At 39.5% G+C, this 19,709-nt stretch overlaps 1 protein-coding gene across 2 annotated transcripts; it reads right to left on the reverse strand.

The window, feature by feature from the left end:
• Positions 1-520: 520 nt before the first annotated feature.
• LOC131937715 (calponin homology domain-containing protein DDB_G0272472-like) lies at positions 521-19,695 on the reverse strand. 2 transcript variants are annotated; one of them, XM_059295319.1, is made up of 7 exons: positions 19,450-19,695; positions 10,540-10,587; positions 9,101-9,255; positions 4,740-5,043; positions 4,077-4,226; positions 2,922-3,050; positions 521-1,923 (listed from the first exon to the last, which is right to left on the reverse strand). In XM_059295319.1, the coding sequence occupies exons 2-7, from the start codon at positions 10,567-10,569 to the stop codon at positions 1,348-1,350; spliced, it is 1,344 nt and encodes a 447-aa protein (XP_059151302.1). In that variant the 5' UTR covers positions 10,570-10,587; positions 19,450-19,695; the 3' UTR covers positions 521-1,347. The 2 variants fall into 2 exon arrangements, with proteins under 2 accessions (XP_059151302.1, XP_059151303.1); XM_059295320.1 differs by lacking the exon at positions 19,450-19,695 and adding an exon at positions 16,447-16,569.
• Positions 19,696-19,709: the final 14 nt, after the last annotated feature.

A 19,709-nucleotide genomic window follows, 5' to 3' on the forward strand; every position in this document is an offset into this window, starting at 1 on the left:
AAGCCAACTGGGATGTCTTAAGGAGATAGCAAAACTAATAGCCGGGGATCGGGCGAAATGGAAGGATATAGTAGAGGCCCTATATTGCATAAGAAGACTAAGTGAAGTCAAGAAGAGGGTGAAACTCCATTCGCAAGTTTCCATCCATGACCTACGAAGAGGAAGCAAGTTAAATATAATCTTGTTTAAAAAAAATCCACAACACATGAAAGATATTAGGAATTTTGTTTAATGTTTGACAATCAAATTTACGGAATAATTAAAACTACTTATACTCTTAAGGATCAGCTACAAACATCGCTTCTGTACTTTACACACACTTGCATGAAGTTGTATTTACAAGGTACATTCAATGTGACAAAGTTGTAATCAATAAACATGTGTGCTCATATAAAAATATAATAAAATACTGAAACACATGACATGCTGAAATATCATTGTGATAAATGGTCCAACAGATTCAACACCAAATCAAATAGAAAAATAAATAATAAAACTCAGAATAAGAGTTATTTAAAAAAAAAAACAACAATGCATAATAAATCGAAGAATTATGCTCTGTTGATTGTTTTTATGTGAAAATAAAAAAAAAATACATTTCTACTTCGACAATAATATATTTTAAAAATTCGGGCCTCTTGTTTGTGTAATACTGATGAAAAATGATCAACATGAAATTAGGGAACTATGGGTAAGACAGTCCCCATGTCTTACTTGTGTGTGGGACAACTGTCTTCAGCATTATCAGACAGCAGTCTGAGAAAAAATGGGGAAGCTATAAAGGGTCTTAAAATGGCCTCTCTGTCTAGTGAAATGTTGTGAAAGTTAAACATGCTGGCCAGAGACTGCGTTTAATCTTTGGCCACATTCTGTTGTTGACCGTGGCCATTTCTAAGTCACTGCTGGGCCATCTTTTAAAGCCTTAAATTCTCTGTGGCCACTTATTTATAAACTAATGATCCATGCTTGGTCAGCCATATTTAAGGAATCATACGGTCAGTTTATTATTATTTTTTTATGCTTTGTAGGAGGTCGGTAAGAATAAACGGTCCTACTTAATTGACTTATATATAAAAGAACAACAAGACATTTAAGGCACTTAAGAAACTAATTTAAGTTTTGTTTCGTTTTCAGCTCGTAGTTTTGTCGAGCACTTGAATCTTACGAAACTAAAGTATCATGATTGTCATTTTATGAGAACTGAGATTGAGTCACTAGCGAGCTCTGGACTGCCGAATGAAACCATAACGTTGAAAAAATGTTCCGTTTTGGGTAAACATCAGCATGGTTTATTTTAAAGCACACACACGTTTCTCTGGAATTTAAGAAACTATGCTTCGAGGCACATTATTTTTTAAATGTAGTAGCTCGCTTTACAGTTGTTGTTTTAGCCTTACCCGCGGGTAGGATCCCCCCTTCTTGCACAGAGCAGATGATAGGGGGCAGCAGATTCCTGGTTGTGTTGGAGTTTAAATTAGATGAGGTGGCAGCGCCCCCTGGCGTAACAGCTCGGACGGAGCTTCTAGCCTGGGGTTCAAGCCGAGCACCCGGGAAATTTGGCTGAGATCTTTGAGCCTGGTGGGTGTTTGTCTTGGGCTGGGCCTTCACGGGGGAGGTTCCCCTAACAGGCTCCAGAGACTGGCTGTTTATATTTGAAACGTTTCGGTTCGATTTGGGCCCCATACTTTTCCCCACCATTTTTCCAGGACCGACGAAATCGTTTTCGGGCTGGGGTCGCTGTGTGAACAGGCGATCATCAACGACAGTTCGGGATCGCGTTATAGGGGGTTTCGTTTCCGGCGGTTCCCGTGCGGTGAGCGCCTGGTTCCCCCGGAGGATCTCCTTGATTTCCCGGACGTCGTCCCTCATCTGCTCGTTCTGCCGCTTCATGTCCCGCATCTCATCGTAGTTGTGCTTCATCACCTGACGGAACGACATATAATTGGAAAACTGTTTGATAAAATACCAGCCTCTCATGTTATGTACATTTTCTACTGCGGCAGTTGTCATAAACTGACACATATATTTCACACAAAAATGATATAAAAGAAACGCTGTTTTTGAGTAAAGTGCAAGTTCACCTATATCCTTATGTAAATTCTCTTCTTATTTATCTCCGCGTCCTTCGTCTCCTACATGCCTCTATCTTTGTTTACATTTTTCATACCCCCCCACTTACCTACCCCTAGTACGTCACTTACCTCTCTCATCCTCTCAACCTCATGGCGCATGGACTTGGTAGCCTTATCCAGGTCCTCTCTGAGTTTAGCCTGTGCTGCCTCTCTACCTCACCACCTCACCACCTCACTACCTCACTACCTCACCACCTCACTACCTAACTACCTCACCACCTCACCACCTCACCCCCTAACTACCTCACTACCTCACCACCTCACTACCTCACTACCTCACCACCTCACTACCTCACTACCTCACTACCTCACCCCCTCACCCCCTCACCACCTCACTACCTCACTACCTCACTACCTCACTACCTCACTACCTCTCTACCTCACTACCTCACCCCCTCACTACCTCACTACCTCACCACCTCACCCCCTCACTACCTCACTACCTCACTACCTCACCACCTCACCTCTCACCACCTCACCACTCATCACCTCACTACCTCACCACTTCAACACCTCACTACCTCACCACTTACCTCTCTCATCCTCTCAACCTCATGTCGCATGGACTTGGTAGCCTTATCCAGGTCCTCTCTAAGTTTAGCCTGTGCTGCCTCTCCACCTCACCACCTCACCACTCACCACCTCACCACTAACCACCTCATCACTCATCACCTCACCACCTCACAACTCACCCATCACCACCTCACCACCTCACCACTCACCCATCACCACCTCACCACCTCACCACTCACCATTCACCACTCACCCACTCAACACCTCATTACCTACCTCTCTCATCCTCTCAACCTCATGTCGCATGGACTTGGTTGCCTTATCCAGGTCCTCTCTGAGTTTAGCCTGTGCTGCCTGTCTTTCTGTGTCCATGCTCTTGAGCAGGGCGCTCTGTTGATCTATCACCTAATCAGACACAATAGACATTAAATACAATCCTAATTTATGCCAATCACCCTAAGCCTACCCTAACAACGCCTCTGATGTGATCACCTTCCTCTCCCCACACCAAAAAAAAAACCGCCCTTTACCTGACTGACCTTCATCATCCTACCCTAACAACGCCACTGGTCCACCTACATCACCCCACCCCAACAACACCTTGACCTGACCCACCTTCAACACCTCACCCTAACATCGCCCCTGATCCACCTACATCACCCCACCCCAACAACACCTTGACCTGACCCACCTTCAACACCTCACCCTAACATCGCCCCTGACCCACCTACATCACCCCACCCCAACAACACCTTGACCTGACCCATCTACATCACCCCACCCCAACAACACCTTGACCTGACCCATCTACATCACCCCACCCCAACAACACCTTGACCTGACCCATCTACATCACCCCACCCCAACAACACCTTGACCTGACCCACCTACATCACCCCACCCCAACAACACCTTGACCTGAGCCACCTTCAACACCTCACCCTAACAACGCCCCTGACCCACATCACCCCACCCCAACAACACCTTGACCTGAGCCACCTTCAACACCTCACCCTAACAACGCCCTGACCCACCTACATCACCCCACCCCAACAACACCTTGACCTGACCCACCTACATCACCCCACCCCAACAACACCTTGACCTGACCCACCTACATCACCCCACCCCAACAACACCTTGACCTGACCCACCTACATCACCCCACCCCAACAACACCTTGACCTGACCCACCTACATCACCCCACCCCAACAACACCTTGACCTGACCCACCTACATCACCCCACCCCAACAACACCTTGACCTGACCCACCTACATCACCTCACCCCAACAACACCTTGACCTGACCCACCTTCATCACCCCACCCCAACAACACCTTGACCTGACCCACTTACATCACCTCACCCCAATAACGCCCCTGGCCCACCTACATCACCCCACCCCAACAACGCCCTTGACCTGACCCACCTTCATGGCCCGCTCTAGCTCCATCTCCATGGTAACGACCTTGTCCTTGAGCATATCCATCTCCTCATTAAGCTGAACGATCTCCTCGTTCTGCTTCTGGTACATGGGATCAGCCGCCAACTTTGTCTTCTGCTGGCGAACTTTTGTCACCTTATGCAAAAGACAAATGTTTACCCCTTCAGTATAGGCCTGTGTTTTATTGACTTAAGTTACTAAATTATTATACTGATTTAGAATAATTTTTGGATTCCAATTATACACGGAGTATTATATTCAATTTTTTTCTCAGAAACATGCGAATATTTATAGTATTGTTCTAATACTAAAACCAAATTCTAACCATTGCGTTTATAGACCACAAAGTTATTTACTTAATACTGTTTTTGACAACAAAGTTAAACCTAATAAAATAAGGGACATAACTTCGTTTTTAGCTTCATCGTGTCAGAGGAGTTACAATCTACAGGTCGTTAAGTCTCAAAGTCAAAGGATTTACTTAAATATTTAAGCGCTGCCGGTCAAATCTTCATCACACAGAGACAGAATCACGAAAAGAATTGCCCTAAGTCTGAAAACTCTTGTGAAAATGAACAGCTTGTACCTCAGCATATCAGACTAGAGATTACAACACCTAAACCAAGATATCAACACACAAAATAACACCTGTCTTTGAATTTTCTGCGCGAACTCCCGTGTTTCTTTCACCGCCTTCCTGAGCGCCTCGATCTCCTGATGCTTCATGGCGATGATCCTGTCCTTCTCCACCCCCGCGCGGCTCAGCTTGTGGATCTGCTCATCTCGGCTGCTAACCGACTCTCTCAGCTCCTCTATCTTCTGCTCCTTCTCGTCCAGCTCCTTCTCTTTTTTCTCTAGCAGCACAGCCCGGTCGCTGCAGTAGTTTCTCTCGTCGATGCGGATTTTGTCCCTGAGGACTTCGATCTGTCGGTTGAGTATCATGTTCATCTCTCTGGTGGGGGGATAGAAAAACATTAAACACTGTTGTGGCTTAACGTGGTAAGGTCACAGTAAATAATATACATTGTTATAACTGCTGAGCTCTCTATATGTGTACCACAGTTATGCAGTGAGAGGGTACAACTACCTGATCCACTACCATCTTTCCATATCACTACCATTTGATTATGTTTAGCTATGCTACAGTATATCTTGAGACACGACGACATCAACGCTTACGAAGGATTTGACAGAACGACATCGATTACTAACTCTATTTATTGCACAATAAGAAATGGACATCGGACAGCTTGGATAAACGATACTACAACTAGACAACCTAACCCTAACATAACACGGACAAGACTAACTTCAATCTTCTTCCCTGGCAACAACGAACTCACACTAAAACGTCACTTTCTTGCGTACAGCGTCACACACTCACTCGTTCAATATACGGCCGCACCATCAATCATGCGCACCCATTGCCCTAGTCAAACATGCATCATAACATTACCCCCCTCTCCCTTTAAGCTAATCACATTAGCTTTATTTATTACTTCAATAATACAACATTCTGTTTTACCTAACAATAGCAACTATGGTAGCTTTCACACATAGACCTTAAAGGCTAAACAATTTTAACTAATTCTTGAAGTTCCAGTTCAGTTCATGTCTCCGTGCGCACAAACATATTTTGACGATTCTGCAAAGTATACATCTCAGATCACCAGTTGGGTACACATCCTACAATCATACTTCACGTAAGGCCAGGATTCCACACAATGTCGACCCAAACATCACCTTAGTTGTACTGAAAAGAAATTATTTCTAACGGAAAACAACATGTCACTACTACTCGGTTATCATAATCTAACATAGTCTCTCTAACCTAATGTATTAGACTTAATCTAATGTAGTACCTCTTCTGTTAATTACGATACATTATTTATACAACAAATCACATTTCACGTGTTAATTTAGTGCTAAGTAATTAAGTAGCCACGTCAAATTTCATAAATCACTTTATCACCTGCATATATTCATCTCCTGTTACAATGACATGTACCAATAATAATTCTTAACATCTTCAGTAACCAAATACGATATCACATAGAGGAATATTTTCCCTAGAACCCTTAAATCCATGTCCAGGTACTCGGTACATCCTCGAGCTACCCACACAAAAAAAAAATCTGACTGCATCCTCAGTCTTGAAATCAACTAACTACCGATGAAGCAACCGACCAACGAACTATACCCCTGCTGGCCGGGTGACGACACCAAATTATCATTAAACAACATTATCCTAATCTACTGGGTTCCTTACGCTAAGAAAACAAACCTCATAGGATAACATATCATCACATATAATACATTGAAAATCATATCATTATAATAAATCAAATCCAGATCATAGTGGCATCATCTTGTCAACAACATAACACCGCCCTCAAACCGGCGTGTCTACATTAACTATAACAATATCAATTATCACTAATACTGATCTCTTACTTATCATACAACAACCCTCATTAGCATAACACAGCAATGGGCTCACAATACTCACAGCCTCTGCTTAATCACTACAGTTTTTGGTTCCACTAAGACGTAATAGAGAAAAAAAAAATTCATGTACATGCCTACTACTTAAAAAATATATGAAGAGGTACTACTTATCTAGTTTGTAGAACTTGGGTATCATCGTCGGCTTCATCACACAACACACACTTCCCACACAGGTCCCCTTGTCCTTCACAACACAGGTCCTCTCAGCACGGTCTTCACGTCAGGGTCCTCACAACACGGTCATCACATGTTCTCCCCACACGGTTCTTCATGGCACGGGTCCTCACAGGGTACGTGTCTTCATAGAACTGGTCTTCATACATATGTCTTCAAACACGGGTCTTCTTAGCACGGGTCTTCACACACGAGTCTTATTAGCACGGGTCTTCACACACGAGTCTTCAACATGGGTTTTCACACACGATTTTCACAATAACAGTTCATATATCACAGAGACATAGTCCGTACGAAAATTATGTCGATGGAACTTGACTGATTAGACACTGATAGCGTTTTCTGACTAGATTCTAGATGTTATTTCCGTCGACTAGCTTCTAAGTGCTTTTAAGTTACTTCGCCTTGCAATACTACTTCATGCTGTTATACTGCTTGAGCTGTCTTCATTCTGTTATAGCTGCTTCGTGTTACTATAGCTGTTTCACGTTAATACTGCTCCACCATGTTATAACTGCTGTGTTCTATATATGTGTACCACAGTTATGCAGTGAGAGGGTACAACTACCTGATCCACTACCATCTTTCCATATCACTACCATTTGATTATGTTTAGCTATGCTACAGTATATCTTGAGACACGACGACATCAACGCTTACGAAGGATTTGACAGAACGACATCGATTACTAACTCTATTTATTGCACAATAAGAAATGGACATCGGACAGCTTGGATAAACGATACTACAACTAGACAACCTAACTCTAACATAACACGGACAAGACTAACTTCAATCTTCTTCCCTGGCAACAACGAACTCACACTAAAACGTCACTTTCTTGCGTACAGCGTCACATACTCACTCGTTCAATATACGGCCGCACCATCAATCATGCGCACCCATTGCCCTAGTCAAACATGCATCATAACATACATGTTCAGTGAGTATCACTCAGTACGGTAACTGACAATCCCCCCCCCCCAGCCCCTCGATCTCCAAAAAAATTGTATTTTCGGTTTGGTGTTTATGGAAAAAGCTTGACACCAAAACGGAAATACAAAATAGTATGGAAGAAGCTTCTATTTTACTACTTTAACTGGGTAAAACATTTATTTGACCGTACATCCGACACTTTTTTTTTTTCGATTTGGTGTCACCTGTGCGGACCGCACCCCACCCCTTCTCCGCCTTGTGACATTAGTGCATCCAGCTACGATCTGTATTTAAGACGTAGGGCCATGGCCAACAACATACAATATAATGTTGTATTTTACTTGGTAAATAGGGTCATACAACACAAAACACGATGTTGTATTTACGTGGTAAAAAATAACTTTAAAACTTATGAGGTCAAATATTCTATTTAGTAAAATATGCCTAACTGGACGTACCACCTCTCCCCTTTACCATAACAAATCTGCTAATTTGATCAAGATTTACAGCTAACCTCAGTTTCAGAATAACGTTTCTTTATAATAATTAATTAAAACTTTAAAAATAACGACGTAATTTTCAGCAGCGGTTTTCAAATTTAAATCAACAAATTGAAAAAAAATTATAATAATAAGCTTTCAAATGCATTGATAACAGTAAAAAGATGTGATCGCTAAAATATGTAAGAGATCTCATAAGCGTCCAATGCTTTTATCAACGAAAGAAAGTTTATTTCATTTTCTTTTTTTCTCACCCACTGGACGCCGTTCATGAAATCACGTGGTACAAATCCACTCACCTGACGTCGCCCATAAAGTCACGTGATACAACCCACCCACCTGACGTCCATAAAGTCACGTGGTACAACCCACCCACCTGACGTCCATAAAGTCACGTGGTACAACCCACCTGACGCCGTCCATAAAGTCACGTGGTACAACCCACCTACCTGACGCCGTCCATAAAGTCACGTGATACAACCCACCTAACGCCGTCCATAAAATCACGTGGTACAACCCACCTGACGCCGTCCATAAAATCACGTGGTACAACCCACCTGACGCCGTCCATAAAGTCACGTGGTACAACCCACCTACCTGACGCCGTCCATAAAATCACGTGGTACAACCCACCTAACGCCGTCCATAAAATCACGTGGTACAACCCACCTGACGCCGTCCATAAAATCACGTGGTACAACCCACCTGACGCCGTCCATAAAATCACGTGGTACAACCCACCTGACGCCGTCCATAAAGTCACGTGATACAACCCACCCACCTGACGCCAACCATAAAGTCACGTGGTACAACCCACCCAACAGACACCCATAAAGTGACATGGTACAACCCATCCACCTGCCGCCGCCCAAAATGTCACGTGGTACCCACCTGACGCCATCCAGAACGGTGTAGTCGTCACTCTTCTGATCCTCGTCCTCCGACATGGAGCTCCTAGATGTCAGCGACATGGCCACGTCGTCAGAGCTAGCAGTCGAACCGTTGGGGGTTGGGGACAGGCCACGCCCTGTGACTCTCAGGTTATCCTAGTCACACAAAACACGGGAACATTTATTTACAACACACAGAACTACATCTAATTTCAACACAAGAACATTTATTTTCAACACACAGAACTACATCTAATTTCAACACAAGAACATTTATTTTCAACACACAAAACTACATCTAATTTTAACACAAGAACATTTATTTTCAACACACAGAACTACATCTAATTCCAACACAAGTACATTTATTTTCAACACACAGAACTACATCTAATTCCAACACAAGTACATTTATTTTCAACACACAGAACTAAATCTAATTTTAACAAAAATTTTCAACACACAGAACTACATCTAATTTCAACACAAGAACATTTATTTTCAACACACAGAACTACATCTAATTTTAACAAAAATTTTCAACACACAGAACTACATCTAATTTCAACACAAGAACATTTATTTTCAACACACAGAACTACATATAATTTCAACACATCAACATTTATTTCCGACACACATTACTAGATCTAATTTCAATAGAACATTTATTTCCCACATATATTAAGTAAAAAAAAAGTAAAGAATCCTCTTTAGGCCTAGCGATGCAACGGACTGCTGAAGTAGAGTCACTGTGTTTTTTTTACCTCGGCATATGAAGGGAAGGTGTGGTCAACACTTTGCCCAGCCGCCTTTACTTTTCCTAACCTGAGTTAGGTACCTATCAGAGCTAGGTGGAATCATGTACGTTCTACTGACTTGGACCCCGATACGAACTCTAGACTTTCGGGTTAGCAGTCTAGCGCTCTACCGCTTAGGCCAAGCCGTCCCACCGACATACAATATTGGACCTAATTTTACTTTTCACTCCTTCAAATCATCGGTACCTTTATTTTTTCTTAAATAAATTTAATTAATTAATCACAGACTAAAACGTATATTATGGTAAGTTAATAACTAATTAAAAAATACAATTTACATAAACATTGTTGACCACACTATTAAAGGACTTTAATGATAAGCTCTTTAAATGATGCCAAAACTAATATATTTTCTTCAACTGACTGCTTAAACCAATGCTGGGTACTGAGTACTGCTCGCTAAATCAATTATACAATCTAACCAGTTAATTGTTACAGTTATTATATGTTTGTAATAAACTAAGGTTCCAGGTTCTACATGATCAATTTCTGTCGTTACAATAGTTGTTTGTTGCGGCAGTGAGGTGTATTATGTGATCAACTCCGTAGTCATGATCAATTTCTGTCGTTACAATAATTGTTTTTTTCGGATGTGAGGTGTATTATGTGATCAACTTACTGGAACATGTAGCTCCCTGCCTGGCATCATGTGGGGTCAGCTTGTCCACTGGAACCAAAACACATTTAAATACATGAGTTTACCAACATGCGACATGGAATCAAGATGAGATACAGATTAAATACATGGGTTTAACAATACGCGATCTGGAATCAAGCTGTTATATGGATTAAATACCTAACACACGACACGGTACGACTCAAGATGAGATATGGATTAAATACATGAGTTAAACAAGCTCTTCACGGTACCAAATCAAGCTAAAATATGGATTAGTGCCTTTTGCGCATTCGTCTCAAACCAGGAAGTAAACTTTTATCTCTGTTTATTGTGTTAAATTCAGTGGGTTTTTGGGAGATAATTTTAGGTCAACGAACTGTCTTCACGAAGACATAATGTCTCAGTTTAATCTATGTCAACAAGTTGTCTTCACGAAGACATGCGGTCTCAGTTTAATCTATGTCAACAAACTGTCTTCTTGAAGACCGAAGTCTGAGTATAATTTATGTCAACATACTGTCGTCATGAAAACAGGAAGTCTAAGTATAATCTGTGAACATACTGTCATTATAAAGACTTCTAAAAACAGTAACGCTAGAAACCAATATCTAAACAAAAAAAAACCGAACTGCAAGGATACAATATTGTATTGATGATGTTTGAATGTGACTCGAATTATCTTTCACTATTCATTATGTTTAATCCTTATGAATCATCTAAAGGTAGTATAGACGTAGGCCTACGTCTGTGGGATTTATATTTGAATAAAAATTGTTTAAAAAATTCATTTGAATCTTTTCTTTTTGTAGCCGAGCTTCACAATCGAGCATGTATATTCTGCATGCTATTAATTTTAAATGTCGGAATAGGTAAATCAGCTTTAGATCACTTTTTATTATTCAAGGCCCGTTACTCGTAAGGCAGCAAAAAAAAAAAAAAAATCTATTGAGAATGAAACAGAAATCGACCTGTAATTTAAACTTGTTTCGTAATTATTTTCTAAGTTTTGAAAGCCACCTGATACACTGGCATACTATCTGAGACGGATACAAAGACATATCCTGGAGATAAGCTTTATGCGTCATTTAATATCTACAAACTAGAGCCGTATAGTGATCCGGGCGTTGAGTCCGATTTTACAATTAAATCCCCGAGCGACGTCACATTTTACGACGGAGACATTTTTTTATTGTCACTTTCGTTGGCCAGAGACAAAGGTACTCGAGGGAGATTTCCATATTTCGACCATAACCCACCCCACAAAGTTTTTTTTTAGTGCCGAAAAAAGAAAGAACGTTTGGAAGTCGAATGTTCATTGTGTGTGTACCGTTGGGCGATCGATTGTAATATTGGTTCCTAGTTACAGAGTGTCTCCTGATATTGGCTGGTTACGTAAAAAACAAACAATTGTCATAAGTGATTTTTGTGTGTGCTATTTATAAACATTCAAATGTCATGTGGACTATATAGGTAGCGAGAGGCTAAATAGGTGGCGAGGGGGTTACATAGGTAGCAAATGGCTACATAGGTAGAGAGGCTACATGGGTAGAGAGAAATTAGATGGCCGTACCGTCTTTAAATGTACCAGTAAAGTCACCAGCAACACCATTAAAATCGCCAGCAAACCCTGACACCATTAAAACCACCAGCAAACACAGACACCATTAAAACCACCAGCAAACACAGACACCATTAAAACCACCAGCAAACACAGACACCATTAAAACCACCAGCAAACACAGACACCATTAAAAACCACCAGCAAACACAGACACCATTAAAACCACCAGCAAACCCTGACACCATTAAAACCACCAGCAAACACAGACACCATTAAAACCACCAGCAAACACAGACACCATTAAAAACCACCAGCAAACCCTGACACCATTAAAACCACCAACAACACCCAAACAACTTTGGCGTCGCTAATAACAACCCGACACCATCAGTCATCAACAACATCATGACACCATTAAAGACACCAACAACATCATGACACCATTAAAGACACCAACAACATCATGACACAATTAAAGTCACCAACAACAATCTAACACCACTGAAGTCACGAACAACATCCTGACACCATAAGTCACCAACATCGTCATGACACCATTTAGTCACCAGCAACACAAAGACACCATTTAAGTCACCAACAACACCCTGACCATTAAAGACACCAACAACACCCTGACCATTACAGTCACCAGCAACACCCTGACACGATTATAGTCACCAACAACACCTTGCCACCATTTAAGTCCCCAACAACACCCTTACACCATAAACGTCACCAACACTACCTGGACACCATAAGTGTCATCATTAACACCCTGATTTACAAATAGCACACATACATCATTATGTTTTCCGGGAACCTGAGTTTGAAATTGTTCTCAGATACTACAAGTTCAAACTGTCTTTAGATTAGGACATCCAGGTTTAAACTGTCTTTAGAACCTACAGGTTCAAACCGTCTTTAGAACCTGCAGGTTTAAACCGCCCTTACAACATATAGGTTTATACAGGCATAATAACACTGCCAGTGTATATCAGCGTAGCGCCAAGACTTATCAACCAGCCGTCTAGTTCGCCCCGTAGAGACGAAGTATGCGGTTGGTGTATGGGGTAGATTGTTAAGTATATTGACACTTGAGACAAATCTTTTATGTTGTTCAAACAGATAGTCATACATAACACGTACGGCAAGGCCTGGCTTTGACATAATAATAATATGACGTTTAGAATTATCTAAGATTTGTATGAACCAAAGGCGGAAGTTAGTTTTAGCATATCTGGTAGATAGGCCTACATCTAATTTAAAAAGACAAGTTTTTATACCAAATGAATCGTTATGTTGTAACGATTTCAATAGCAGGTATTGAGATCTTTTTGTATTTGTGGTTTTAACAAGAAAATTCCGTTAACAACTCACGTAATAAAAAGCAAATTAAGAAAATGTATTTGAAAATGCAGAACCACAGAGTTCAGATATAAAATTGTGTGGTTGTGGAGTAATTTGACGTGGTGTTGGTGATTAGTAGGTTGATGATTTGTCAAATTAAGTGTTTCCGTAGTTTCATTTTAGATGTGTTTCCTGGAGTATTGTAAACAGTAGTTCGGGTTACGATCTGTGATTCGATTTACGAACCATGTTAGCTTTGTGAGCGGCTCGTTTGTCGAACAAAAATGAGATGTTTGTTGTGATCTTGTTTACATCGCGTGTCTTTTTCACGTTGTAATCATTGTATACACATTATATGCTTAAGAGTTCTTTCTGTGTGTAATGTGTTGTAATGTATGGTGTGTTTAAAAGTGTGGTGCATTATGATGTGTAACATATTGTAATGTGTTATGTGTAACATGTTGTAATGTGTTTTGTTTTGTTTTTAACGTATGATGTGCTGTAATACATCATGTCTAAATGTGTGGTGAGTTGTAATATGTGGTGTTGTAATATGTGGTGTTATAATATGTGGTGTTATAATATGTGGTGTTATAATATGTGGTGCTGTAATATGTGGTATAATAAATGTGGTGTTATTAACATAATATGTAGTGTTATAATAGGTAGTGTTATAATATGTGGTGTTATGATATTTTGTGTTATAATATGTGGTGTTATGATATGGAGTGTTATAATATGTGGTGCTGAAATATGTGGTGCTGTAATATGTGGTGCTGTAATATGTGGTGTTATAATATGGGGTGTTATAATATGGGGTGTTATAATATGAGGTGTTATAATATGTGGTGCTGTAATATGTGGTTTAATAAAATGTGGTGTTATAATATGGGGTGTTATAATATGGGGTGTTATAATATGAGGTGTTATAATATGAGGTGTTATAATATGTGGTGTTATAATATGGGGTGTTATAATATGTGGTGATATAATATGTGGTGTTATAACATGGGGGGGGGCTATAATATGTGGTGTTATAATATGGGGTGTTATAATATGTGGTGTTATAATATGAGGTGTTATAATATGTGGTGCTGTAATATGTGGTGTAATAAAATGTGGTGTTATTAACATAATATGTAGTGTTATAATAGGTGGTGTTATAATATGTGGCGTTATGATATTTTGTGTTATAATATGTGGTGTTATAATATTTTGTGTTATAATATGTGGTGTTATGATATGGAGTGTTATAATATGTGGTGCTGAAATATGTGGTGCTGTAATATGTGGTGTTATAATATGGGGTGTTATAATATGGGGTGTTATAATATGGGGTGTTATAATATGAGGTGTTATAATATGAGGTGTTATAATATGTGGTGTTATAATATGGGGTGTTATAATATGTGGTGATATAATATGTGGTGTTATAACATGGGGTGTTATAATATGTGGTGTTATAATATGGGGTGTTATAATATGTGGTGTTATAATATGGGGTGTTATAATATGGGGTGCTATAATATGTGGTGTTATAATATGGGGTGTTATAATATGGGGTGTTGTAATATGTGGTGTTATAATATGGGGTGTTGGTATGCCTGGTTTGTTGTAATGTGTGTTGTATTTTCCGTGTTTTATTTTGTGTTGTGTGTTGTAAAGTTCGTGATATTGTTTGTTAGATTATAATATTCGTGCTGTCTAATATTCGTATTCTAACCAAATCCTAACTCTAACTGCATGTAACGTTTACAAAAATGAACCTCTCTTAATTTTCTAAAACCCTAGAAACCTCTTGATAACCCGTAACTGAAGCTTTTAGAATGAAGACTGGTAACAAAATTTCGTTAATTAATCTAATCCTGTTCATCCTCTCATCCTTAATCCTAAACCCAACAACAACACATCTTAAAGGTGAACTCTATTCAAAGTTCCCCTTCCAAACCTGACAGTCTATGGGTCATGCTCACCCTGTTTCTGTGACCTCGGCATATGAAGGGATAGTGTTGTCAGCACTATGCTCAGCCAGCTCTACCTTGGCTAACTTGAGTTAGGTACCCATCAGAGCTGGGTAGACTAAGGGACGTTCTACTGACTTATCGGTTAGCAGTCTAGCTCTCTAGCTCTCTACCGCTAGGCTACTCCGTCCATAAACTCTTTGTGCGGTGCAGTTTTTATTAAAAACAAAACAAAACAACAACAGCACTTGTTTGAACGTTGTGTACTGCCCTCCCCCCCAGCCAACAGCGTGAAATCAATGTGTCTAATGAACGTGTTATGACGTAATCAAGATAATCCAATACGACAGGTGGCGCTCGAATGTAGTTGCTAACGTAAAGGGAGGTAAATTAAATACATTAAAAAAAAATTTCAATCCATACCATTAGTGGTACAATTATTAATTACCCAAAATAACAATCGTTGGGTGTTGTAAGTAAATAACGAACTTCTCCATGAACTGAAACACCTTCACCAACACATACTATTTAAAACAAAACATTTCAAAATCCAGCAACATGTATTAAGCTTAACACTGAACCTACCCTAGTAAACACAACTCTAGTCTTAAACCAAAACATGATATTAAAACTATGGGTTGTATCAAATACTTATTCACTTTGGAGTTTGTATACTCAGCCCACCACGCACGCCGAGAAAAAAAAATCCCTTGAATCATCATTTAATTACACATTTGCATTTTCAGTTTCAGGTTGGTTTTTAATTTTTATTTTTTCTTTATATTTAGACGTTTTGTATTAGATCTACGTATAAGTAAACCATCTTAAATGCATGAAAGCAGGCTACAAGTAAGAAAGAAATATTACTATTGTAAATCTGTATCAGTCCTCACAAGCCGATGATGAAAACTGTAATACTAAAGCGAACACACAACTGACGCTATAAATTACGTGTCTGAGGCGAAAAAAAAAGATGGAAAAAAAGAAAGAAAAAAAAAAGTATAACATTTTTATACAAGTAGATAGAAAACTGCTCACCTCCTACATAGTAAAGACTTGAATAAAAAAAAAATGAAAGCTAATTTCCCTGCTAAAGGTTAATCTGCTTGAAACACCGGTTCCTCAGTAAAAACACATCCAGTGACATGAAAACTCCATACACTAGCAATATGCGGTGCCTAACATACAAGGACAAGAAAAAATCACCCCGATTTCCCCCCAAAATAATTATAAAAAAAAAAAATTCCCGTCAAAGGGAGATCACCCTGCACGATTCAATAAGGGAGACAAAAAACACATTGGAACGCCAGACAGTTGAACTGTTTAACGGGGGGAACAGTAGGTTGCAGTCTGTCACCGGCTGTTTAAAAAAAAACGTATTAAATCACTTCACGGATTTGGAGGAAGATCGATATAGAATATTGATTGGTTATAAGGCTTAAGAAAAGATCTGCTTAATCGATCGGGTTGTGCTACTTTGTAAAAATTTCACGCAAAATAATCGAATAGAATATTAATATGTGTATTTCTTGCGATAGAACTTTAACATTTAAATTGAAAGGATAGGTGTGGGAATAGCTAAGTCTATGTTTTAGACTGACTTGAAAACATGGGATTTTAACTGATCGTGTTACAGAAATCGGATTTTACACATTAATGTAAATTTAATATTAGATAAAATATATCACAACATAAATGAAACATGTTGAAAACTTAACTTTATTATGTTTTTATTGGGTGTTTTGTGGGTGCTAATTGACAGGTTGGGGGGGGGGGGGGGGTTAGGATATTAAAAAATCACCTTTGTAAAAATAAATCGATTTAGGGAAACAAACAAAGAGGTATCGTGGTTCCGAGTCAAAAGTAGGTTAAAGGTCTGAGTTCTCTAGATTAGATAGGACGTCATTGACGTCATAGGACGTCCTGTTAAGTAGCAGACGTCCCTATAATTTGTCCCGGCTTGCAAAATTAAGAGCGTATTTACATTTGATATGTGATATGTGCACAATTAGGTGATTTGTTCTTTGTTTGTCACTCAATCTTACATGGTTCGAATCCGTTAAAGAGGACGGCTTGGTCGGACCGGAGAGCTCATAGCTGCTAACTCCAAAAGTCTCGAGCTTGAACTCCGGGCAGATGAGGCTCTATAGCTGGGGATAGCAACCAGTATAGAAGAGAAAGCTCAAAAATCAAAACAACTGCGGCTTTGCAGATTGTTCTTATATGGAAAAATAAAGAAAGGCAGGCTGAAACTAGAGTTGAAGGCAATCACCTCCAAAATTACAATTCAAAAGATGATGAAGAAAAAAGAGGTATCGTTTAGTATTTGAACAATTAAATTTATCTACAATAAAGACTTATAGTTTGACTCAGAAGCGAGAATATGGTTTGAATCCGTTTTTGTCTGAATGATTGGATTTACTTCAATAATTTAGCACCTTCAAGTAAATACATTTACCCATTAAAAAGCATAATGAAATACTTGTGGTTCAGTCAAACAAAGAATAAAAAAATGTAACGCTACGGTGACCGTGTTGTGTAGCTGGTTTGTTTCAGATTCCTTAGACCCGGGTTCAAGATTTGCTGGAAGAAGTTTGTGATCAATACACAGGTATATCGGGAGGTAACGGGGACAATCTTGACAGAGATTGATCTATAATCTATACGCAGGTCAATAAGTCATTGAATTCAGGTTACATTAACGCCACGCGCGAGTCGGTCAGTTGTTAATGTAAAGAGTTTTTGATTGGTGGTTACTTGCGTATATTCTATTTATAGTAATGCTAAAAAGCCTCTATAAATAAGTTCGGGTTTTTTATTAAAAAAGTATTTCAATCATTATGAGTAGATTGTTAAGATGTTTATTGAATATTTACAGAGATATGCATTTTTTTTCTGATATGATATTAGTACTACTACACAGTTGGTGTGTTATTGAAAATGTCTAAATCGACAGAGTGCGCTGTTATCGATAATGAGACGTCAGGTATAACTAACGACGGTCAGACGGAGCTAGGCTTATAACGGATTCATACAAAGATACAAATACACTAACATACACAACAAACCGCGCTGGTAAAATAAATGAAGTATAAGCAAAAGAAAGAATGAGAGTTATGTAAAACATTTCCCTTTGCGGGTCATCCGTAAATGCCGTCACGCTTTTTGGACGATTTTTACCTCCCCCCCCCTCGTCACAAAAAGCCAGACCCCCCCCCCTAAAATGACGTCACAACTCAGCCTACAACCCCCCTCAAAATCGTGTCTGAACTCTGTCAAAATATAGTATTTTAATCAATTCCTATTACAATTTATTAAAACAATCTTCAAAAACGCGAAATAACTTCTAAAATTCGTTTTCTAACATTGCTTTTTTTATAATGCAAAAGTGTGACGTCGCACCATCCGAACCCCCCCTCCCCCTCATCACACACCGTCACAAAATTACGGACCCCCCCATTCCTCATAGAGTGTGACGTCATTTATAGACGACCCTTTGAGTGAATATGACATTAACTTGGTCATGTCCTGATAGTATACGTCCGTTTGTTTCAGTGACCTCGTACAATCAAGGGAACTTTGATGAGGAAATGCTGAGCTGATTTTACATTTCCTCACTGGAAGCGGTTAGCTATCCGAGCTGGGCGGATTTTCTTGTATCAGACCTTGGTGGATTCGGCACTGCCCTAGTACACTGGCTTATATAAGAGCTGGGTGTTTTGTCTTATATCAGAGTTGGGTGGATTCAGTACAGCCCGACTACACCATTTTATATAAGAGCTGAGTGTAGCCTAACTTATATGTTGCGGCCGTAATAAAGTATTATATTTTTAACAGAGTTAAAAATTAGCTCAGTAATAAGCCTTAGACATATAAACGTGAACTTGGAAATAAAGAAAGTAAAGAAAATAACTTCAACCTAACCAGATCGCATATTAACCTCTTGAGGAGAAACCACATTGTCAGGAAATGGCCCGCGGTCCAGCTGAAACAATAACATGCACACACAAACACGGTTTATAAATATGTGAATTTTATTACCTTGTTTCGCTCTGATTAGAAAAAAACCTGTCATCCGTATTTGAATTCCATAAAAATTTTTGGTTTCAAAACAAGAAAAAAAAATGTTTTATCTCATATCTGTAGCATACTCTATTAAATTGTGGTAACCAGTAACACAGAACTAAACCCACACGTCTGTTTAAAACGATTTGAGGTCTCTATCAGAAACCCAGAAGTGTGTTGCCAACATATCACACGACACGACACAGATTAACTTTTGTACACGGCACAATAGGCAG

The sequence above is a fragment of the Physella acuta genome, unplaced genomic scaffold (genome assembly GCF_028476545.2).
Source record: "Physella acuta isolate Inbredline_101_S28 unplaced genomic scaffold, ASM2847654v3 ptg000219l, whole genome shotgun sequence".
NCBI lineage: Eukaryota > Metazoa > Mollusca > Gastropoda > Physidae > Physella > Physella acuta.